The following is a 25,999-nucleotide window of genomic DNA, read 5'->3' as shown; positions in this document are numbered from 1 at the left end:
GTAGATACTCCAGAGGAAACCCACCAAGACACATGGAGAACATCAAAACTCCATGCAGATAGGGACACAAACCTGAGACCCTAGCGCTGAAAGGCAAACATGCTAACCAGCATTCCACTGTGCTGCCCAAGTCAGGTGAAAAATGAAAATATTAGTTAGGACATCTGCAATGGTTTGTTTATAGAGTCAAATTTTGTCAATATCACGCAGAAATAATGAAAAATCATTAAAAAAAATCATTATGCTTTGAGCCATGGCAGACTCTGGACATCGAACAGAGCTCTTGAATGGCATGTGGACTGGTGTCCAGAAAAATGACTATACATAATGACTGTATGTAATGACTTCCAATCATTGTGCTCTGGTTTGTTCACATAATTTTCTACATGTACTGAATCTGTTTCCTAACACACCTATTGTACACTGCATATGCCAGGAAAATATATGTGACTCACACTGACAAAACCAAGGCTACTGAGGTTTCCAGTGAATCAATTCATTTTTGCCATTGCTCTCCTTTCACATTCTTACTCAGGACTGGAACTCTGAGTTTGGAATATATATATATATATATTCCAAACTCAGAGTTCCAGTATATATATATACTGGAATATATATATATATATATATATATATATATATATATATATATAAAATTTATTTATTTATTTATTTTTTTGATGTGTGTGTGTGTGTGTGTGTCTCTGTACATGGAACAGACATTTATAGGACCAGTGGAGGTTTTACATACAGCAGCAAAGTCATGGGAACAGTAAGTGTGAAGATACTGTTATAGTAATGTCATTGAAGGCATTCAAATGCATTTTGCCATTGTGTCAACGAAAGCAGACAAAAATTATTTGGGTAACAGAAGAGGCCTTTTGAACAGAGGCACCATTTTCATGCTAAGTTTGTTCTCTTGTATGGGTATGTTACAGAAGCTTATGAATTTAATCTCTAGCGTTCATGTACTTGGCTTTGTAAGAGGAAAGTCACATATATGAATTTATACTGCATTTTAAATGTTGAATCCTAAGTGTTGTGCTTCCTGTATTCAGACATAAACATTTCATATAAACCTTGAATAACAGAGCTTCTTTACATATACAAGTTATACATTTACCAAACCAACTTATTCAATATGTTTCCGCCCATTTTGATATTTCAGCAATGCAAGGGAGACAACAAGAATTAAAGAAAGTTAAAAGTCATAACAGTTTTAACATAAAATTAAGAAACAAGACACAGTTCCTCAAAACATTTTTTCATAACCAACAATATTACGTAAATGTTCTTTTCCTTTTCTTTCATTATTTTTTTTACAATATATTTTTAAAAACCAGCTGGTTATAGATGCTCTCAGGTAGATTCTTCCACAGTTTATTTTCACAGTTTGTGTAAAATCAGAGAAACATTCTCACTAGAGTAATAAAATAGTATAATTATTAATATCTTTTTTTTTTTGTCAGAATGCACATTGTTCAATATATAAATGGCAGAGGCATGGGTAGGGGCAGCAGGCCTTATCTGATGCAGGGTGTGTAACCTGCCATCATCTCCATGGTATTGTACTGGGTACTGTGGTTATCTGTTCCTGTCCCAAGGCCCACTTGAGGGGTCTCTGAAACAATGATGAGGCAAGCCACTCTGTCTGTGTGCGCCGTTCCCAGCAACTCCCAGTGACCTTCCAAACCAAACTTGAACTTGAACTTGAACTTCCTGTTCCCAGTACGGCACACTGACTGCATGACATTCAGGCAGTGGCCATGGAAAACAGGTGCCTTCTGGCAGACACCAAGGCTACGTATGTGAGGAAGGAACCTTCCCTAGACACAGCTGGGTTACTCCAGGTAGGTTGTTGTGCTGACTCCTGGGGCCAACTTTGATCTCCACTGCTGTGGTTGTGCCATTCGAATCAGCACTTGATGGAGCAAAATAATCGCATATAAAATAGCCCCTCGGTGACATCAGAAACATAGACACTACGTGTTTGGTGTTTAATGGCCAGGCTCACAATTCTGTTAATAATCTGAAGGCACTTTGTATTTCATGGCAGAAAGTGGCTCCAATTATGTCACTTTCCTGAAAGTGAAGGAAAGAGGAGGAGAGGAAATTGCTTGTTCTCAACACCATCTTGACCTTTTCTGCCTTTTGAGCCTCCACCACCTCCACCACCTCCTGCCTCAAGCCTCTGCACTTCAGTCTTTACCTTTTCTCCTCTCTCTCCACCTCCACCACCTGCTCGCACTCATCTCTGGCCTGGTGTCCTACCCTTGGCCTGCCACTAGGGGACGTGAGCACAGTGTTGTAAAATCAAAATAGGCAGCTACTCAGGGAGGGATATAAAGCATATAGTCAAAGTTTTTTTTGCCACAGTTTTCCTCTGTGTTTAAAAAGCACCAAGCCAAAGAAAGTCAAATCCTGTGGTTAACTTAACATGTCATGGTTGGAGGTGGAGAAAGCTGATGAGATCTGAGTATATGGGGAAAGACACAAGGGATGAGACACTGTTCATAGTGTAGAACTTAGAGGAAAACTGCCATCACCTTCATCTCCTCACTTTTTACAAATGAGATTTTCACTGCCAGCTGGCAAAGTTGTCCTTGTGCTTTACAAACTGTCCTCAGATCAGTGTGGGCCCCGCCTCCTGAGCCCTGCCTCCTGCATCAGCTACTCCATTACATGGAAGTGTTATCATCCAAGTCCCTGTGAAAATCTTACTGAAACAGAGTTTGCAGATTGTTTTTGATGGATACATTTAAAAATCTTTATTACTTTTTTGTTGTTTTTTTCTTCATTTTATTTTTCATGATCCAAGTTAAGCCAGTGCAGTGTCCCTCTCAGCAATCAGAAAGTGTTAATCTTTGGTGATTATATATTGAGGGTACAGGGACACCAACCTAGACACCATCGCTAGTCTTCACCCAACAAGGTGGTCACCTTTGACCCCGGAACAGTGTGAAAGCCAGGGTGGTGCATAACAGCCATATATGTGTCACTCTGTGTGGAGCCTTTGATATAATATCTAATGACATGAAAAAAGGAGCAAGACAAAGAGAGAAGTAGGATATAAAAGGGACATGACAAGAAAGAGAAAGGTTTAGATTTCGAATAAATGATTCACTTAAATATTTACTGGACTACTTAAGATTTGTGAACTAAAAAATAGTATTGCATGATGAAATTCTGGCTCATTCATTGAAAAAACACATTTGCAGCCAAATTATATTAATCAGCTGACAAGTATTCAGCAAAGGGATTGTTCTGGCTGACACAAGCCTGGCACTGCAGAGAAGACCTGACCCATTTAGCACCCCATTTACTTTGATTTCATCAAAGATCAAGCTGAGAGGAACAAAATCCTTATTTCCCTGTCAATAGCTGTGTTAATTCCAGACCATTACCTATCTCGCCCTTGTCTCAACCTTTTTTCTCTCGTTGTTTGTCCACAAGTACAACTGCAGAACGGTGCTGGGCACAGCTAGGATTGCTAGCTCTCACACATTATGTGCTGGCTACTATGGTAATGTGTATTTGATACATACGATTGGATGGAGGGTCAGGACACTCCCCTTCCTCCAGAGTAACATCATCAATTGCGATGTCACCCTCAATCCCTGGACCTCGGACACCTTCAAAGATCACCTGTGTAAAGGCATCAAAAACAAGAGGAAACAAATCCATCTAGTACTAACTACACTGTATTATAAGTTACATTACAAAAATAACAATAAAGTATTGATAGATGAGACAATTTATTCTAATGCAGTGATTTGGCACTGATTTTGGAAACTGACATAAGTAAAAAAATAAGAACTATAATACAGTAGCGTTGTTATACAATGGTTTCAAAATTTTATTTTCTGATGTCATACGAGACAGGCTCTCCCAGTACTAAAACAAAATAATAAGAACTAAAATTAAATCACAATCATGCAGCAGATGAATATTTCATTTACTGATCTGTTGTAGTAAACATAATCAATCTACAACTTGTGATCTCTGTCCTTGTGTCAATGTACTTATCCGATCTACTGCTGAATTTCAGCACTCCATATAAAGCTAATTACCCCATGAAAACCATTCATTTAAAGAAACTCTTTGACTGTCAAAAAGATATTTTTTCTTTACTTAAAACTGACCGTGTGCTCACCTGGAATGAGGAAGTGGGGTGAATGCTGACTTTGGCTTCCCTCCATCGATCACCCTGGTTCCCACTGAGTGACCAGACTGGAGCAGTGTCTGAAGTAGCCTGGCCCTTCTGCTTCAAAAATGCATTCAGTGTGCCTGAAAAGACATTTAGTCACTTAAAACCAAGCATTAAAATTTACAGCCCACTTTGAGATTTTTCTGAAATGTGAACATTATTTAACATGCCATTTGTAATATCAATGAGAAACACATTATCTTTTAAATGACAAAACTTTATAAAATATTCTTCATAGTGCATTACACTATTATAATGCACCATAGAATAAATCTGACCTTGCAATAAACCTAAGACCTATTTGTGCAAGTATTTCAAAATGTACAGCGAAAGCATCATTTAACTACATAGCACCCTTGAAGACTAGATAAGCATCTTCACATTCCTGCTTGTGTCATCTAGAAATCCACAGGCATTCTGGAATGTTTATAAATCTCCCACTAAGGATGAATCATGTTCTTTTTTTATTTGAGAAAAATAATTAGCATTTCATTTACAGATGAATATGGTGTGCTTTAGGTATGCTCTCACTTGGACATGACCCGATGTAAACCACAGAGAAAGCCATTGCTGCGCTCCCCAGGAAGAATAGCATTAAGATTTCCCTCTAATGGAAGTGCTATGATTCTCTTTCCTCTTAGGTACAGGCATTTGAGAGTGAGTGTTTGCTTTGAGGTGAATGGTTTAATCCCGCAAACAAATCCAGAGAGAGAGAAAAAGGGAAGAAAGACAGAGAGACAGAGAGAGAGAGATAGAGAGAGAGAGAGAGAGCGAGAGAGAGAGAGAGAGAGAGAGAGAAAGAGTAAGTAAGGGATAGAGAGAGAACTACAAAAACAAACTTTGAAGTGTGCCTTGTTAATTAGCTTTGGCCCTGTCCCTGGTATGATGGCCTCCATAATAAAACATAACTGTGCCAATATCCTGTGCTAATCCCAGGTACTGCTCCAGTTCTTCCACAGAGCTAGGTTTGGTTGTCTGTTCAGTACCAATCAGCCACAGATGGGACCAAAACATTTGGGTGAATATTTTTATGGGCCACACTATGAAGACTATGAAAAATGAGAACCTCTGTGCATTTGGGTTTATGAATCGGTAAAAACTGATTAAGGAAATGCATGAGGATTCTGCTCTGTAATGAGACATAACTGCATGCAGTCTCTTTTCAAATACCCAGAGGCTTAGATACAAGTTGAAAACTGCATTTCTCATGTCAGGTCTAGAGACAAAAAAAGGAATAGGTTACACCCAAGTGGGAGCTATTTCTCATGAAGAAATGTAACAAAATTCCTGCACAAAGAAGAGAATACTTTTCCATGTCTGCAAATTCACACTAACACCTTTCTGGTAATTTTACACCAAGATTTACCACAAGGGTATGCACATCAATAGAGTCAACAACCTAGTATAAAAGCTGAACCTATTGTAAAAAAAACCCCAACCCTCTGCTGTAATTCACGATTGTAGAATGTATCACAGCATCAGCTGTATACCATCCATATCAGAGTTATATGCTAGATCTTGCTTTCCTGAGAGCACGGCAAGGTTCACTGTGCTGCCTTTCAAGTGGGCAGGTTCCTCCGTTAGTCATGCCTGATGGCACAGCTCATGGTGCTGGCGCATTAGGAGCAATGCCAGTGCTGGGCCACCAGGTCACACAAAACTCACTATGGATTCAATCATATGATGGATATCACAGCAGGGTAGCCTGCTTGAGACTGAGTCTCTCCTTTCTGTTGCAAACACACTTTCCCTCTAGAAGCAGATTGGAGGAGAGAGAGCAGGCTGCCCACTGAAAGTGGGTTAAAGCTACTGATGGAATAGCACAACATGAGGCATCAGAACAGTACCTGCTCTTTTATGAATAAGAAAAACATGCTGTATTCACCTTATTAAAGCATTAGTCTATGTGTTCTGACACCATGGCATTATTGCTCTATTAGCAACAGCATGTGTCTGCACGGTTTCCGCACAAGAGACAGGAAATGGATCCAGAGATGTTATCAGGAGTGATTTAGATTAGCCCTACTGGCTAGAGTCTGTGCAGCTCTTCTCCCCATTACACTGTATGCTAGAAGCTGACAAACTGTCTAGTCCAGCAACTTGTCACGTTAATGGTACAGTTATGCAGGGCTACTCTAAGAGGCTGTCAGAAAATGTGCGCCTTCAGAGTCACTTACTCCAATGGGTTCTTCTGGTGATTGTAGTGATACTGTTGAAACAGTGCCCTTGAGTAGAAGTTTTCCAAGCCTGCCATGGTGAAGTTCAGAGTAAAGCTCAGACTCACCGATGTGTTTTCCGTACATGTGGTAATAAAAGCCAAAGCAGTATGCTGGAGGATTGGTGATGCCATAAGGATTTTTAGGGGTCACGTTGAATGTGGGACTGAACAAACGAGCCTTGTCACCCTCTTTACGAGGTCTGGAGGTCTCAATGTACATGTAGAAACCTATCAATGACACAAAAAGCACAGAGCCAGAATTTCTAATGTGACAAACAATTCATTCATACTTGGCAGCATGTGTCCATGCAGTCAAGCAAAAGCTGCAAGTGTATCAAGATAGTTTTACAAATCTGCTTCACCAAACCTGCTTTACAACATATACACACACCGGGCACTTTAGTAGAAACACCTATGTAATTCATTTATACACTATAGCCCATATGTTGGCATGCAGAGTCCCTTAAAGTTGTTCATCACTGGTCACTTTGTGATGACTGGACCACTATTAACTGGCTATTATTTAGGCGGTGGACTTTTATAATATATTTAGAATATCTGACATCTGGTATATCTGGCATCATTAAAACTCTTAGTTTTAAACTGTTACAAGATTATCAGACACTGCAGAGTTGCTGGAGTTTAGGTTTGCCACCCAAAAATATCCTGACTGCAGTTCTGTTCTGAAATTGACTACTGATGATGAAGTTGGCCAACATAAATTATGCATCACTACAGACAGGTGGATAGAATCTAACTATATGCTTACAAGGCTTACAAGGCCTTTCTAAAAAGTGGCATTTATAAGCAAGTGCCTGTTGAATGCACATGCAATATATTCTGCACTGAATTCACATAATGGGTAACAGCTAAATGGTTCAAATAAATCACGACGCCTCATACTTTCTATCAGCTGGATGACAGAGACACTTCAAACTATTTAGCTGCAACTTTGGAGAAGGGAAGGGCCCTACTTTGGACACTAAAGGCCAAAATCAAATAGAATTTCTTCTTCAGCGGAATTTGATATGGAATAATTACAGCCCCTATAGGACTATTGATGGCAATGAAATGTAGGACAGTTTGGAGCCATTAAGATGATTAAAGCAAATGTATTATTTACAACATCAGCTGCTAGTGCTTCCCCATAAAAGCCATGATCACCATCCCACTTCCATCTAGATCTTTCCCCCTCCTTTTCTTTTCACCCTATCAAAAGCCTCTTTGTGTACATGTCAATGAATGGAGGTCCTACTATATTGCTGTTGGGACTGGAAAGCATTTCTCTTTCAAGTTGTTTTCAAAACCATTATTGCCTGTTGGCATTTGTTGGGAGTTGGGAGTGAACCGCTGCACGATGTCCAAATTAAATTGCAGAATTTGGCACTTGGGACATAGCAGGAACCTGATCTGAGTTGCTGATTACATCATTTAAATGCATCCCATCCTCTAAACAAAATAAAAGACTGAACATTAATGACAGATATGATGATGGTTTCTATGTATGGAGGGCTGGACATTTTCTGTATTTGACTGTCATTTACATACTGGCACATACTTACCCTGCTTTGAGTTAGTTCGATCCCCACTAGGCCCTGTGTTAGGAGTATATTTAGTGTCACGCGTGGCAGCACTGTGTCTTGTCCAATCAAAGTTATCGTTCTTGTCTTGAGTGAACATGCAAATTGGCTCTTCCTCAAAACTGCAATGGAATTCCCCTGAGCGCAGAGATAGAGGAGATCATTATTCCACGTTTGAGACATACTTGAGCACACAAAACTGCAAAGCTCAGAGAGAAATCTGCCATCATGATCAGGTGATTACTTAATCATGTATAATGTCCTAAATATACTGACAAAACGCTTACAACAAAATCAGTCAATAACACAGCCCACACCATTGGCAGACCGTTTAAAGAGCAGTCCATGTTTTGGCAGCATCACTGAGGAACTATTTAAATTCAGCTTGAGCTGCTTGTGATAAATATTCATTGATTTTATTAAAATGTAGCTGGGAGCTTTATGGAGTGGTGACCTTCATAGAAGTGGGATCCATTTTTTTCCCACTCAGGTAGCTCACTGCCTTTTGGTTAAGACAGTACAAGGGTCTTGGCTCTTGACCCTTCCCCCACTTGCATGAGTGAGGATTTAAATGAGGGCGTTGGCCTTAGCAGCACTACTAACCCTTCTCCCTCCACATGAACTTGGACTGGCTTATCCAATCCCTTCTACACCACAGGGGGAACTGGTGTGTGATGAAGGCTGTGCCTGAACATAGAACTGGGGGCTTTGCAGGAAGACTTAGAGAACGTTGAAGCAGCCCGGCCCTGAGCTGTTATTTTAGTGTGTACAGCTGCAGATAAGACTATCAAAGCTCACAAACAGTAGAGAGGTCACACTGCCTCCAGAAAAATGAATATAAAATACTCACTCAGATGTGGGTTAATGGGAGCTGTAAAGAAAAGGAGAAAACATACTTTAATTAATTGTTGGCAACCCAGCAAAAAATCCTTCACATAGTTTGCAATAGTTCGATAAACTAAATTCTGAAGCAGCCTTTTTGAGTTTCAAAAACATGCTTTCATAATAGCATACTACTCATGATTCTAATAGTATGAGTTAGTCTATGTAATCAGATCAAAGAAATTGTTCAATCCCTTACACCCACACCTCCTCTCACCTGTGAAGTGTCTCAGTTTGAATACCCTTATGATTTTTTTTCTTTATTAATGTACACCTCCCAATTCACAACTAAAACAATGATTGCGAACATAAGACGGGTGTGGTGTAATTAAATGAAACACAGGGAGGTGGAAATTCAAAGATCCGTTAATAACTGATATAACGAGGCATTACAATTTAACAGAAATAACAATTTACCACTAGACAAGCATAGGACAGAAATAAATATGAAAAATATCTTCACTATTAGTATCACTATTCAAAATGCTCTTGGTCAGGTAAAAATGCTCTAAAATGTCAGGTTTTCAGGTTGGTTATCAATTTTAAACTGTGTCCTTTGTTCTTCAGTACTTTATTTACCAATATATCAAGTAAATTATTCATATTCATAATTAAACATATAACGGCCGAGGATGATGGTGGCTTGATCCATGAAGTGTTGAAACAATCATTTACTGCAATTCTTAAATCCTTAATTATTACCCTTCTGTGTACAAATCAGAATATATACAGCACACTTGAGAAACAGTTTTGTGTATTTATAAAAGTGTACTCATTCATTTGGAACCAGTTACTGCTCAATATGCAGCATTCAATAATATAAGAAGGATACACCTACAGAAAACAAGCTAAAGGTCAAGGGTATAAAAATACAGCTTGTTTCAATAACTCAGATAGCCCACAGTAATTTTGCTCACAGAGTAAATACAATCTATGCTGTCAAGAAGATGCATGGGCTTTTTAATGATCGATTCCTGCCATGCTGAATAAATGTGGTACATCAGCTTAACTGCAAAACTTTGTTACCATGGCATGATTTATGAAATGCCTTAGCTGCTGCAAGAATTGATTTTAATCCACTCGATTAAACCAGCTAATAACAAATCACTCCCACAAAGCAAACATGTGTAAAAGAATATTGGTTAAGAGATCTCGCTCAGTCTGCACTCTGTCTGTCTTGCAGCGTAACAATGCTAAAAGGGCTGAGACTGTGAGAGAGGGAGAGAGATAGAGGTAAGCAGCATGTGTCCCTCATGGTTCACTGGCAAGATTAAAAGAGATAAAATAGTGAAGCCTTTAAAATGCACATTTCATTACCATATCTTAGAATTCTTAAATATGACATGAGAAAGGATGACATACATAGTATGTATGACACAGTCCTTATATGCACTTTAAGAGTGATGAAAAATAAGACTAAATGAAACATCATAAAATGTCACTTTGACACAATTTATCATTAAAATATGTCTAAAGTTGTTGTGACACAGGTACAAAATGATTCAAAACCATGCACTTTTAATTTCTTTTAGTCTCAACAAATACATAATTATTCAGGATACATTACTAGTAATAGATGGTTATAGTTAATGTACAGATGGTAAGGTTACAGATAATGTACAGATAGTTAAAGTTATGGTTTATGCACAGATGGTTAAGGTTAATGTACAGATATTTAAGATTATGATTATGGTTAATGTACAGATGGTTATGGTAAAGATAAGGGGATGGACTGAATGAAAACCTACAAAGTGGTCCTTTTGTAAGATCACAATGGCTATCTAGTAAAATTACACAGGGTTCTTAATGTATTGTTGTCAGCATTATGTTGCCATCTGGCTACATGCAATATGTAATGAAACTCAGTGAAACAAATGCAAGCACAGGAAGATTTTAATTGTAAGGCACAGACAGAGCAATCCAAGGTCGGGAAACAATGAATGGGGTAATGCAGGCTGCAGACAGAACAAATTCTGAACAGAGCAGAAGTCTTAATCAGGCAAATGGGGTACTGTAGATGTAGACAAGGCAAGACGAGGCATAGTCAAGGACAGGGTGTTGAACAACAGGCAGCCAAAGCAATATGGGCTAGGTGAAAGACAAATACCACAATCAGAGCTAGGGTGAAAACCAAGACTAACAAAAAGCAGGAGTAAATGCATAAACATTGGGAAAGACCATAAAGAATAAGCAGGGAAGTAGTGTAGTGACAGTCCTTATAAACAGATAAAAATGAGTAGCAGGTGTAGCAGGTGGGGATAGGATTGTGGATGATCATGAAGGCTCTTCACCCAGGGGAAGTGAATTGAGAACCTGTCTGGAACATTGTCTTCAGAAATTCGACAGTGATGGAAGACCTGATTACACAGTGTTTTGGCTACTTGAAATTAGGTAAAAATACTGGAGAATAGAATGAGATGGCAATTATTGATGGTCTAGTATAACCAGGATGGTGGTGGTCATGGTGTTATTGGAGAGAGGGAGATCAGTGATAAACTCAATTGATAGATGGGAACCAGGGCAAGAGGGCACTGGACATGGCACCGGTTTTCCAGCTGGAGCGTGACACGGTTTCTTAGTAGTTGTGCATACAGTACATGACTTGACTGATGAGCAAACTTTCTGCACTAATTTTGGCCACCAGTATTTTTCAGTGAGAATTCACTTGATACCTGCACAGAATTACAGCTACTCCTATTTCGGAGGTGTCCACTTTGAGTGTGAATGGTTGACTAGGGTCAGAATGTTTCATTATGGGTGCAGTGGTAAAGTGGTGCTTCCTTGGAAGTCATTGGAGTGCTCTGGGTTTACATCACTAAAATGTCATCCATATATATATGGATAAAATAATCTATCATATCTCATAGTATATCATTCACAAATGACTTGAACAAAGCTGGGGAGACAGAGAGCCCATATGGCATTACCAAGTACTCAAAATGTCCATGTGTGGTGCTGAAAGCCATCATCCATTCATCCTCAGCACAGATCCAGATAAGGTTCTATGCACTGTGGAGGTTGAGCTTGCTGAATGGAGTAGCCCCTTTTAATCGCTCAAAGGTGAAGGGCAGAAGGGGAAGAGGGTAGTGATATGGAATTAACAGTTTAAAGTTTTGATACAGGGTCTCAAACACCAAGTTGGGGAAGCTGGGGAAGTCAAGCCCTGCTCCAGTTCTTCAACCACATTAGCTTTCATAATTTTCCTGTGTCTGCAGATGCAGGATGGTTATGCTGTTTGAGAGACAGGAGTTTCATTTCTTGCCAACTGTAGGATGATGGAACACTACTCAGAATTTCTGGATGAATTGGTTGAAGTCAAGTTTAATGCTTGCGCCATCATATCAACGTTTATAATCTCTCTGTCATCAGGTGGTGATGTAGGTGTATGAGTGCTAGGTGAGGGAGGAACAGGGGGCATAGCAAAGTTGATGATAGACCCATTTGGGGGGGGTCACCAACAACTGTCTGTCTGGAACATGGGTGTAGTTCATTAAAAAAAACAAAAAAAACAACCTTACTGTGGTCTGTGGTGCTTACCTATTTTACCAACATGTCAGTGACCTGCAGCCTTTTATGACATCTAACAATTCAGCCAATTAAAAGTCACGCTAAACTTTGATTGTGAAGGTCATCATATCCTATAAGATATTTTAAACAATCAAGCTGTCTCCTACTTCAGACTAGCATCTATTAACACAGCACAGAACATAGTAACATAGTACGTTGTAAAAGTACTTTGTACTATAGTAGTACTAAAATGTAATGGAGAGAAGGTATGTTTCCAAAAAGGCAAATACCCTAAGAAAGTACAGATACTTTAATAAGGCAATAAGCCATGAGACGCTGTGCATTACAATGATTTTATCACTGGGGAAGGACTTTTAGGCACAACACTTTGCTGTAACACACAGCCTTATTGCTTTATTAAAGTATCTGTCATAATTAACTTTTATAACTTAATTTATTATTATATTCAAAATAAACACTTCTGCCAGACAATGTAGTCCGCTAACAGGCTTTTGTTGCTAAGCAACATAATGGCAAAGATTAGTCTATTCAAAGGACGATCGCATTAATATAGAGAATGCAAAGTTATCTTCACCACATGTTGAATTTTGGGGAACTGACATAATTTTGTTTATGTGCCAGCTTGTGAGGATCCTGTTGTTTTTCTGTTTGTTATTTTGGAAAACATCACCATGGTAGGTGCTGTTATATCAAGAACTGTAAATCTTTTAAATTAATAATATGACTGATCAAATCCACTGTCTATGACTCAATAAAAATAATCATACTGTTGAATGTTTTTGAACATTTTGTATTTTGTTTGGTTTAATAATTGGGCCAAAAAGAAGAGTGCTACCTTACCTTTGTGAGTGACTGTGCTCTCGCAGTTTGCTGGATCATGCACCCAGCCAAGCAGAACTGTTCAGGAATTTCAAGGGACTTATAATTTTTAAACTCATGCAAAATGTATGCAATTTGTCCAAAATTGAGTTAGTTTACAACAGTAGCTGCCAACCAGTCAATTGTGTCAATTGAATGAGTAATATGACTGCTGCACATTTACACATCACATTTACCAGAGCAGCGTCCTTCTGTATCAGTGTTTATTAGCTAGCTTGTTAAGTAGGGCTTGTACTTACACATATCTCAACTACACTTCTCTCTTTCTACCTCTTCAAATTAAAAAATGTGTTGAAGAGGGGCCACTGAAAAAGAGAGCAAAGACATAACTTACAACTTTCACCTAGAGTGGCAGAATGAGATTTTATTTGTGGCATATAAGGACAAAACTCTTTGTGTGATGTCAACAGTGTAACTTTGCCCAAAGGAAGTAATTAGGAGCACCATCACTCAAAGATGCAGTTGACCTTTAAATCGATTCAAATCGAGTTCAAATCGATTAAAAAAAGTTCAAATCGATTAGAAAAAGTTAGAGATGAAAGACTTGCCTATACTGACTTGGTCTCAGTGCTTCTACAATTGCAGACATTTTTTGCTGTTGTTGTTAATGTGGTCCCTATAATATAAACAAGGACAAAAATAACACAGGAAACCCAGACATGTCAAAGGTGAGCTTCTCCTATATTTTAATGTAAACAGTACCAAATATTGGTTTGGAAGCAAGGCCTATATAGAGTTTATGGGGACTTGAAAGTATATCTTCTAAATGGTTATTGCTATTGCTTGTCATAGCTCATTTGCATAAAGTTGAGCAGAGCTGAACTTTTTCACAGCACTCAGATTGGTAGTTACTGTCACCAGTGGTCATGTCGCTTCTCACTGAGTAGTAGCCACTCAATGAGTGGCTCTCAATGAGTGGCTCCTGGCAGCTTTGTTGCTTCCATCACTTCTGGTGTGCATGTACATTTAGTTGTTTTGTGCATGTATAAACTAGTATATTAATACAGTATATACATTTTATAGCATTTGACCTGCAGTCTGTTTGATCAGACTCTAAAGGAGAGTGTGACTGCAGAAGCATATTAAATTCTGAATCTGAGAAAGCATTTAGGTCGACTGCTGTGATGGCAGAACAATTAAACAAACTGAAATCACCAGTAAAGTAATTCAGGCTGGTTGATGCCAACATATCCTACAGGTATCCTACATCTTTTTTTTTTCTAACTGCACAATGAACATGTACAGATTAGCATTTACAAATAACACAATAAATAACTCAATTCTGTATTTGAATTCTTAATAACTGCTTATTTTCAGTTCTCTTTCAAAGTAATTTTTACTTGGTAGTGTTAGCTATATAAATTGTATGCCTTTTGTACTAAGACTGCCAGTAGTTAAGACTGTCAATTCTATAATACAACTTTTATATAAAAGCAATACAACACGTGTGTCATTGCGAATATTCTTCATGGCTATGATGATCTACAGCACTCACCTTTGGTTCCTGTCTGCAACCAAATCACAATAACACACTCCCCATATAGTTCTATATACATATATACTTTTTAATAAAGTGGATAGTTCCAGTCCCAAAGTCTGATTGGCTGAGCTGTATTGGAAGCTGTTGTAAAATCACACCTATGACCACCTTACAATGACTGGAGTCTACACTAATGGGACCTTACATTGAATAGACTATCTTTGCCATTGTAGTTACTTAGCACCAAAATCTTGTTAGTGGGCTCCATTGTCTGCAGAATGAAGTCCCACGTCCTTACCTGTAACACACGGTACCTTGTGGCTTATTGATTTATTTTACAATGGCTTCCAGCACAGTTCAGTCAATCAAATTTTAGGACTGGAACTATCCATTTTCTAAAAAACTTTTAAGCACAATAATGAATTTCACATATTGCTGAGGATGCATAGAGCTTAAAAAGGTTTGTGGTCTTTTTTAATATGATGCTGAGTGATCCATAAATATAGATTAAAATAATGCTGCCTGCAAAATCCAATTGTTTAGGTAAGTACTGTGGGAGCCCAAAAGAGTTAAAGAATAGACCAGTTTGGAGAGGACATCATTGTGATGTTATCTGCAGATGTGCATGCAATGTGGTGGCAGAAAACCATCAGAAACAAGTGAAGTGAAACAGATGAGAGCCATGGAATAACTACAAAAATATCTTGTTTTGCTGTTGGATGAAATAATATGAATGGAATAACAAATTACCTCCATTTTTATAGAAGACCACCATTGAAGGAAAATGCAAATTATTATGGTTGTAAGCCACTAAATGGACAAACTGTTTTACTGTATTAGCCCTACATTAGCCTTACAGCATGAAATAATAAATAGAACTATAACTATAAATAACATTTTTATTTACATCTAGATAGTAGCAGCAGTAATTCTAGTGATACACATGAAAAAAGAATATAATTTGATTTGTTTGTGTAGCTGCATTTTATGTTCTTTTCACTGGCTACCAAGATGTCAGTCTATACACAAAAATCATCTGACAAATCTAGATATTCAAGGTCCTGGTCCTGAAGATATACACTGTGTGCACAATTACTAGGCAAGATGTATTTTTGAGGATTCATTTTTTATTGAAAAACTACAGTGCTCTCGGTAAATCCCAAATGTTAATAAACTTAAAACATGAATATTTAAGAAAGTAGGGTTTTGGTATTCTTAAGAGAATATCTATGGGTGCATAATTATTGGGCAACTATTAGTGTGCAGAATTATGCAACCAAATTAAAACATTCATTTTCCCATTTCACTTGTTCATTTTTATCTCTTAAAGTGCAAATAATAAACAAACTAAATAATGACTCAACATTTACAAATAAACATTTCTGACATTAAACCCCCCCCCAAAAAACAGTGACCAATATAGCCACCCTTCAAGAAGCCTTCAAGGAGTGTGTCAGTTTCTTAATCTGCTGACGATCAACGTTTTGTGCAGCAACAACCACAGCCTCCCATACACTGTTCAGAGAGCTGTACTGTTTTCCTTCACTGTAAATCTCCTATTTAAGAAGGGCCCACAAGTTCTCAATAGGGTTTAGGTCAGGTGAGGAAGGGGGCCATATCATTATTCTTTCATCTTTAAGGCCTTTACTGGCTAGCCATGCATTGGAGTACTTCGATGCATGCAATGAAGCCTTGTCCTGCATAAAAACCATGGTCTTCTTGAAAGATGCAGACTTTTTCCTCTACCACTGCTTGAAGAAAGTGATTTATAAAAACTGGCAGTATGTGTGGGAGTTGATTTTGAGTCTATCTTCAAGCTGAAAAGGTCCAACTAGCTCATCTTTAATAACACCAGCCCATAGCAGTACCCCACCTACACCTTGCTGGCATCTGAGTCGAAGTGGAGCTCTGCGCTAGTTACTGATCCAACCATGGGCCCATCCATCTGGTCCGTCAAGAGTCACTCATCTCATCAGTCCATAAAACCTTTGAAAAATCTGTCTACAGATATTTCTTGGCCCAGTCTTGATGTTTCACCTATGGGTCTTGTTCAGTGGTGGTCAGGTTTCAGCTTTCCTAGCCTTGGCCATGTCTAGGTAGGTTGTGGTTCTGGTATATAACAGCATTGGAGGATAATGGGTTCCTGGTCACTTCATGATTGATTCTTCTTAAATTGTTGGCAGCTAATTTGTGACTTTTTTTCTCAACACATTTCTTGCAACCCTGTTGACTATTTGCAACAAAGCATTTGATGGTTCTGTGCTCACACCCTAATATCTTAGCAATTTTAAGAGTGCTGTATTCTTCTGAAATACATTTTACAATTTTTGACTTTTCAGAGTCAGTTAAATCTCTTTTTTGGCCCATTTTGCCTGAGGAAAAGAAGCTGCCTAATAATTATGCACACCTTGATATAGGGTGTTGATCTCTCTAGGTCAACCCCTACTTCATTACACAAATACACATCACCTGATATGCTTAAAGTTTATACAGCTTAAAGTTGGAAAATATGCATAAAAATGATATGGCCAAAATACTCTCTTGCCTAATAATTGTGCACAGTGTATACTTTGGTTTTTCTTTTGTATAGATAGATTTTCCCACAGGGTATATGAAGATACCCAGCTGCTAACTTTTAGATTGATCCCTGAGCCATTGACCCAACAGAGACTATGAGTCAGGAAACCTCACCACATTTCTAAGGGTTAGCTTATTAGTGTGTGAAAGTGGTCATGCACCTTGTACGGCTGATACAATTAACATGGGAAATCTGGGAGATTTACCTGTCAATATCAATAAACTGGTTGGCAACCACTTGTGAACACCAACTAGTTGTCTGCTGGTGAACCATAAAATAACTGGAGAAGACATCCAGATGATCCATATTCCTATACTCCTACACCTGACAATACTATGCTAAGTCACTTTCTGCCACCAGTTAAGGTCCGCCCACAAAAAAACAAAACAAAAAAACACCAGAATAGTTTATAAGTAGCTACAGCTTGTTAAATTGTAAGGCCTAGTTCACTAACCACAGCCAACATGGCAAGGCTAAATATTTTGTAACTGCAGCACATCTCCCTTATAGCAGTTCTGTATGGTTGAGTTAAGATTGGTACCTTGCAAAGCAAAAACATAATTAATAAAATTAAAGTATTCAGAAGGTATTCAGAATTAAGGTATTCTTCTCAAATGTGAGTGTACCAAATCACCAGAAATTATGCTGTCACTGGTTAATTCTCATATTCACTGTGAGTAACAGACAGAAAGGATTTTTGGTGCAAAAATTAACTGTTAGACAGATGCAGGATTAGGTAGGAAACAAGTCCAGTCATTAGAAACAAACCACATAAAATGAAATAATTTTAATGACATCACTATCATTTGAACCATGTTAAGCCATCATCACCCTTCATTTCATAGATCACTTGCACAAAGGAGCTATTATAAGTATTACTTTCCTAGACTAACTGTATATGCTGACCCATGAACTGTGGCATGCTGCAGCTCACACTTACCGCTGTAGGTGACCATCCTGATGGTGGAGTCGCCCTCGCCCAGGCGTGTGATTGGGGTGAGACGCACCTCATAGGCCTCAGGCCTGATGAGCTCTGTCAGGTTATAGGTAATCAACTCTCCCTTTTGGATCGGACCTTCCACAGGGATTTCCTGCTCCCACCACCTCTGTTGCCCAGTCTAGGGAGGAGGAGCACCACTCGCAGTTACCTCTTTGAAGCTACGGCACTGCCAGTCTGATCGCTCTCGAGGACATCGATTTGCTCTCTAATGTTGTACACCTTTTATGGCTGTGAGGGCAGTTAGCATGTGAAAGACGCAGTATGAGCATAGAGAGACTCCTCACTGACAAGAAAAAAAGGATGAAAATGTCTGTGCTTCCTGTCACTCCTGTCTTACTGCTAACACAGTGCTAAAGCAATGCGTAGCTTGAGCTGTGTATTTTTCATATCACAAACCTGCATAAGCTGTACAACAGCATGAGAAATCCACCTTTACAAAGTGACCAGTTTATCTTGTATTGTATTTACTAGTTAACCATTTCATTTTAAAGAATGAAACAAAGAACTAACATTTACTACATTTTATCCTCTGAAAAAACTAGTTAAAAGAATACTAAGGATTTCTTCAGGATATACAATGGTGGTTTTCGTTGCTGAAGTATCCATTATCAAAACTTTTTTTCTATGTTCACTTCACAAAGTATGCTGTGGGAAAACCACTGAAAAGCCTGTAAAAAAAAGTTCAGGGCTTGATTTGTGGAACAAGAACTGGATTAGGCAGTGCAAGTCTGTCAGGAACATTTTAACAAACCAGCAATCACTAGAGGATAAATTGTTCCTGTTAAATATGGTAGTTCAGCAGGAAGCAAGTGCAGCCCTGTAGAGAAATCTCCTTACACTATGGCATACGACACTCACAAAGACCTTGAGACTAATAAGAGGCCTGGGAGCTTGAGGGTCCTGCATAGAATCTTAGTTCTTCCCTGGATTGCACACTTCTGGATGGAGATCTTAGATGTTGTTGGGGTCATAGCCCAAAATGTTCAGATTACCAGGGGAATCACTGCTGTCTTCAACTACCACATCTTTTCCAGCTCTTCTCTCAGCCCTTGGTATTTTCTGAGCTTTAACATATGTAGGTAAGGTCTGAACAATTAGTTGAAAAATGTCATGCAGAAACTGCAATATTATTTCTGTTGGGCAAGAACAAGCAGATACAAAGGGTCGTCCAGGATTATTGTCCTTATGAATTTTAGGGAAAAGATAGAAATATCTACAGCGAGGATTATCTACAATAAGATTTCATGCAGAATCAGGCAGGGGCCCTGCTGAAATGGCATGATTAATATAATTAATAGTGGATTGGATAGTATACTGTAAATGTGGAGTGATGTCAGAGCTGTTCTGCCTATAAAAAAAGGTATTTTCTCCAAAGAACACAAGCTCCACCCTTATCAGCTGTCTTAATAATTTAATCAAGAGTGAGATAAATGATCATTCAAATAATGGCTGTGGTACTGTAGCCTGCAGCCGCTCTAGATGTGCTACATGTAAATACACTGCCTGGCCAAAAAAAAAAAAAGGTCACCACCTGGATTTAACTAAGCAAATAAGTAAGTGCCTCCCATTGGATAATTACTGAATGGGTGATTATGTTTCAGCTGGCAACAAGTTATTTAACCCTAACTGATGCAGTGAATAGCTTCTCATTTTCTAAACAACCATGTCGAAAGACACATCCTGTGGTCTTGGAAAAGATGTTAATCTATTTTAGAATGGTCAAATTATTGGTATACATCAAGCAGAGAAAACATCTAAGGAGATTGCTGAAACTACTAAAATTGGGTTAAGAACTGTCAAACACATTATTAAAAAGTGGAAGGACAGTGGGGAAATATCATCTTTGAGGAAGGAATGTGGTCAGAAAAAAATCTTGAATGATCGTGATAGGCAATCACTTAAACGTGTAGTGAAATCAAATAATAGAAAATCAACAGTAGAACTCAGGGATATGTTTTATAGTAAAAGTAAGAGTATTTTCACATACACCATGCGAAGGGAACTCGAGGGATTCGGACTAAACAGCTGTGTAGCCTTAAGAAAACCACTTGTTAGTGAGGCTACCGGGCAAAAATGGCTTCAATTTGCTAGGGAGCATAAAGGTTGGACTCTGGAGCAATGGAAGAAGGTCATGTGGTCTGATGAGTCCAGATTTACTCTGTTCCAGAGTGATGGGCGCATCAGGGTAAGAAGAGAGGTGGTGGAAGTGATGCACCCATTATGCCTAATGCCTACTGTACAAGCCTGTGGGGGCAGTGCTATGATCTGGGGTTGCTGCAGACAGGTCTAGGTTTAGCAACGTTATGTGCCCAAAGAATGAGGCCAGCTGACTACCTGAATATACTGAACGACCACATTATTCCATCAATGGATTTTTTCTTCCCTGATGGCACGGGTATATTCCAAGATGACAATGCCAGGATTCATCGGGCTCAAATTGTGAAATAGTGGTTCAGGGAGCATGAGACATTTTCACACATGGATTGGCCACCACAGAGTCCAGACCAGAATCTTTGGGATGTGCTGGAGAAGACTTTGCGCAGTGATCCAAATCTCCCATGATCAATACAAGATCTTGGGGAAAAATTAATGCATCTCTGGACAGAAATAAATGTTGTGACATTGCAGAAGCTTGTGGAAACAATGGGCAGGGAATGCCAGGGAATGCCAGGGAATGCCTGCCGTAATTGAATCTAAAGGCTGTCCAACGAAATATTAGAGTGTGTGACCTTTTTTTTGGCCAGGCAGTGTGTGTGTGTATGTTTACACACACACATATATATATATATGTGTGTGTGTATGTTAAATGTTACACAGGGTGGTGCAAAAAAACCCCCCAGATAAAATTATGTAATGTATTATTTTTTCTCTTCACACTTCTGTAACATCAGCACTGAATGAACAGTCACTTTGAAGTAGACAATTTGTGGTAATACAGAGTAAGCTTATGCAATTAGACTTTTAAATGGAGTAAAAATGCAAAGGCATACAAGATAATACCCTGTTGAACTGGGTTCACAGGTAAAAAGTGTTTTGTTATTGGTAATCACCTACATAATTCAGTGACTGCCTTTATCTTCACATGCCACATGCACCCAGTGATGCCTCTCTGACTGGAATGAGAATTAATTAGATCAGAGTCTTTAGGTGTGTGCACAGCAGTTGGCAGCAGATGGTGCGAAAACAATAAACCATCAAATTTAAATTAAGTAAAATTGTCTAGTTCATGTCATATTGGAATGGTTTTCGAATACACTCTATAAGTTATCCTGCAAATGTTGGTCATGCATAACCAGTGTGATATTTAAATGTAATTAGACCTAGTGCAATTTATATAAGCTTATTTTCATCTTGTATGGACAGGTTAGTCATCCTTGTAACTGTCTTTTGTGTTAATAATGATCTGTGATTCTGTTTTTCCTGGACTATCATCCTATTTTCTGATGAGGTGGTTCACATGAACTTTATAAGAACTCAGAACCATTGAAAACTGATCAAAGACAGTGCCAGTGTGCCAGGCAAGACTGAGTACTAATCAAAGTTGCCTTTGCAGCCATAGAAGAGACTGAACTGAATTGGCTCTGCGTAATTAGCCTGGTTGGTATCGATCATGCTCTCTGGAACCGTCCAACACTGATCCATAATTGACAGATCAATCGCATGAGTACCAAGTATGGAGGCAGAGGTAAGGGGAAGAATGAATGGGCGTGGCCAATATACCCAGGAGGAGAGGGAAAAGGAAAAGCAAAACGAAGGTGTGAACCTTGCCAGGGGTACATGTTATATCGAAGGTAAGTCTTGCTTTTGCGGGGGCTGTGCTCAAGCCTTTCAACTGAGCCTACATTTTCCATTCAAGCCTTCCTCTCCAAAATGGCCTCTACTGATAACAGAAAACCATCCATTATGGAGCTCCAAAGCCCAGCAACCTTCAGTATTAATTCAAAAGCTGTAGTCAGGGCAAAATGATAATGATTCTGGGCGAACTGTGAGGAACAGGCTGCTCTGGTCTATAAATAGCAGCGCATCCCTCCACATGCAAGGCTCCTGGTTGCTGTGCTGATGCATGGGCCATCTGCAGCTTGGAGACATTTATTTATTTACACAAAGCCTCCTTATACTCCAGCAGGCCTCCATTTTCATTCTTGTTTAATCATTTCAGCTCACCAGTGGGTATAGTTTATAACACTGATCACACTTTTTAAAAATGGCCAATATTCATTTTCTCTAAATAGACAAAACATGGAAGAAACAAAGGCCTTAATTTAAGTCATGAAGAGCACACAAGAGCTTGGTGTTCTCTACTGTCCGCATCATTGTAGCGAACATTGATTCAGAGAACTTAGATGGAATATAGGCCCAGTCTCAACTGCCTTGCACTAGGATCCCAGGAGAAGCTGATTGTGTGCAGAAGAGCATACAAACACAGGCACCAAGGTCTTACTCAAATGCTGAAGGCAGATGCTTCTAATTTGTGAGCCCTTTTGTGTTATTATGTACTCTATCCAACACTGCTCCAGTGCACTCGATATTACAGGAATTCTTTCAGGGATCTGGCCCACGATCAGCATGCTGCAATATCGCAGTTTTGATGTCTGCTGCTTTGAGAGTTTGCCTCATTGCTCCCTGCTTCCTCCTTCGTTTGACTGTTGAGCCTTCACTGCACTTCTCCATTTCACACTACAGAATTCTTTTTGTTGCACTAGACAGGTTCAAGAATATATTTCATGCAATACTCTCTCATTATTACTGCCAAGTGAACACAAAGCTCTAACTTTTGATTACTAACATCCATAAGAAATGTCATACTGCCTTTTAGGGAGAAAACAGCAAAGCTATTAGCATGAAACAAGTTACTTCTGACATAAAAACACTAATATAATATCCTGGATATTTAGTATATTCAAAAATAAATAAAATTACTGTCAATCTGATTGGTTCTTAATTACAGTCCAAATATGAATTACATCCATATTTCCCCCTCTGTCTAAGGTATAATACTGTCTAGACGATTAACTCTCTTCCTTATCTAGAATTAATGCTTCCTATTCAAACATTTAAAAGTGTTATTATTTGCCTTTTGTGCACTTAGGCTAAATGATAGATTATGACATTTGCTTTTACATTGTGAAAATATTGTTCTCAAAGTGCAAAAAGAAGTAGAACTTTAGGTATCTGAGGGGATCCAAGACCAGCAATGTGTAATGAGTTACAAGATCTAAAACGTCACTACTGAAATTCAGTGTGATACAAATGCATAATTTGCATAAATCAGATTATTTCCTTTAGCAAAATTGTATGGATTTATGTATAGAAAAACTAGTTTTATAACATAAAATCACCTTTTAAAGGTATATATATACTGAAATCTTTCTCTGTTTCTTCTCTCCAGTGTCAACTAAGAAGTGGCAAGAGAGAGATGAAATGGAGGGATAGGTTAATACTCATTACTTTGCTGTCATTCACTGTCATGAGCTTATCATTGTGCCTAAAAAGAGGAGAGAGAAGATGGAGAGGGATGGAGAAAGAGAAAAAAAGAGAAAAAGGCAGAAAGAGGAACCAGAACGAGTAATTACAGCTACATTCAGCCTTACTCTGCTATAACAGCTAAAGTCATTATAGAGGAAATGTAGACTAACATTGAGAATGCATTTCACTGAACTGCTGCTCCTGATAGACCTTTTGCTTTTGAATACTGGGTTCCACTGAGGTTCTGGATGGGCTTGCTCAAGGATAAATAAAGTTTGACATATTTTCAAAGTAGGCAAACATGAAACGAGCAAATAAACAAAAACAGGAAAGTTCCATCAACTATTTTAGTTGTCAATCAACGCAAGACACCAGAAAAATTAAGCTACAGTCCTCAAGCAAACAATATTTGTATTTTCAGAGGAGACAGTCATCTTTCTGTGGTAATCTCAAACAGAGAATAAGTGCATCTTGATTTAATGTGAGGGACAAAAACTGCCTTTAAACAGGCAAGATATTGATGCAGCTTACCTGCCGGATGCCGAGGCGGTAAGCCATGATGCGGTCTACTGCATCTGGGTTCATCTGAGTCCACTGCAGCTTGTAGCCATAAACCCGCGGGCGATTCTGCCATAGTGGACTGTAGGTGTCATAGTAAAACTCTGGTGCATAAGCTTTCCCTGTTGAAAGAAAACTGACATGTCATTGTCTCCCCACTTGACTTTGCCCTGAGAGGTAACAATAGTGTATGTTAATTTGAGTTAACATACATTCTAGTTATACATCATCTAAAAATTATGAATCCCACTATCACACACAAGCAGTAGAATAGGATAGAATAGAATAGGTTCTTAAAAAGAGCTTTAGATGCTTATGAGCTGATATGAAAGTGGGCCCTTAGCCAAATAACCCTACATCATAAAATCTCAAACATAAGCTTTGGAGGACTCAGCAGCATCAAGCATCTCACACTGTATCTGATTTTATTTCCAGAATATTCCAGTGGGTCAGCTACACAGGGCATCCAGAGAGTTATTGGGTGCATGGCTGGTGCTGATGACACCACAGATCTATGAGAGAAGGGAGAACGATCATTGATGTGGAGGGATGAGAAGTTGCTGATCTCCACAAGCAGCCTCATAAACCTGCCACTGGTGTTTATGTCACCCATGACTTATTAAGAGGCCGTGCGGGTACAGACACTTTTTAATGATCTGCAGATTTAGCCCTACAGGCTGAGACGATGGCCATCTCGATCCGATGAGGAGCCTGCCAGTGCACACCACAGGCGACACAGACAACAAAGAGAAAGAGAATGAGAGTGAGAGTGAGAGTGAAAGAGAAAGAGTGCAAAAGGAGACATTAAACAGAGATGACCAACATGCTGAAGATTGCTGAACAGAGATTGTTGTACTTCATAAAGTGGTGCAAAGCTGTCAAATGGCACCACTCCATATTTATTAGGGTGGTGTGGAACGATCTATCTATATTCTGTAGCTGGACGTTCTGTTTATTCTGCACAGAACATTGATGGGAAATTACAAGGTGGTGGCCAGAAATTATACTGACAAAAGAATCTACCCAACTTTGGACCAAAGAACTTAACTGTTTATTAACTTTGTAAATATACTTATTGGATTTCCTGATTAATAATAAACATTATTCCTCTGCCATGTTCCAATACATTTCTGTATACACACACAGATGCACAAACAAAAAATATACTTAATCCAGAAGAGGATCACACCAGTTAGGTAAAAAAAGTTTCAATAACAAAACCTTGAAGATAGAAATGAACTTTCTTCAGTTTTTTTTAAAAGCACCTCATCCTTAAGATACTTAGGAGCCCACAGAAGATTAGCAGGTTTCCACATAAATACGTTTAAGTCATGCTGAAATATATGTAAATCCTATAATATCAGGCTATTAACATCACGGCAGACTATGACTTGAAGACATGGTAAAAGGGTGTTGGCTATTTTCAACCTTAGAAAAAGTAAACACATCAAAAACCCTGGAGTTTTGAATAGAAAAAACCAACCAACCAAGCAAACACAGGACTGATAATACATGCATAATTATGACACATATCCTCCACTTATAATTTCAGATGGTTTGATCATTGGTAGATAGACCTTAGAAAGAATTTGTGAGGAAAGCATGTGAAAACCAGGCAAATAT

The 25,999-nt window shown here is 38.7% G+C and overlaps 1 protein-coding gene across 7 annotated transcripts in view; it reads right to left on the bottom strand.

Moving 5' to 3' along the window:
- Window positions 1-680: 680 nt before the first annotated feature.
- Window positions 681-25,999, bottom strand: part of LOC113569818 (MAM domain-containing glycosylphosphatidylinositol anchor protein 2-like) — a 155,418-nt gene continuing 130,099 nt past the window's right edge. For 5 of the 7 annotated variants that reach the window (XM_035524822.1, XM_035524827.1, XM_035524825.1 and 2 more), the window contains exons 10-17: window positions 24,350-24,498; window positions 18,293-18,470; window positions 8,856-8,876; window positions 7,988-8,143; window positions 6,492-6,653; window positions 4,154-4,287; window positions 3,546-3,645; window positions 681-3,025 (exon numbers count right to left, since the gene is read on the bottom strand). In XM_035524822.1, the coding sequence (XP_035380715.1) occupies window positions 2,937-3,025; window positions 3,546-3,645; window positions 4,154-4,287; window positions 6,492-6,653; window positions 7,988-8,143; window positions 8,856-8,876; window positions 18,293-18,470; window positions 24,350-24,498 (989 nt within the window). In that variant the 3' untranslated portion in view covers window positions 681-2,936. The remainder of the gene's footprint in view (window positions 3,026-3,545; window positions 3,646-4,153; window positions 4,288-6,491; window positions 6,654-7,987; window positions 8,144-8,855; window positions 8,877-18,292; window positions 18,471-24,349; window positions 24,499-25,999) is intronic. The other 2 variants (XM_035524823.1, XM_035524824.1) reach the window with 2 other exon arrangements.

Source organism: Electrophorus electricus, chromosome 3, assembly GCF_013358815.1.
Source record: "Electrophorus electricus isolate fEleEle1 chromosome 3, fEleEle1.pri, whole genome shotgun sequence".
NCBI classification, from domain to species: Eukaryota; Metazoa; Chordata; class Actinopteri; order Gymnotiformes; family Gymnotidae; genus Electrophorus; species Electrophorus electricus.
Note: the sequence above shows the minus strand (reverse complement) of the source record. Positions and strands in the feature narration are given on the sequence as shown.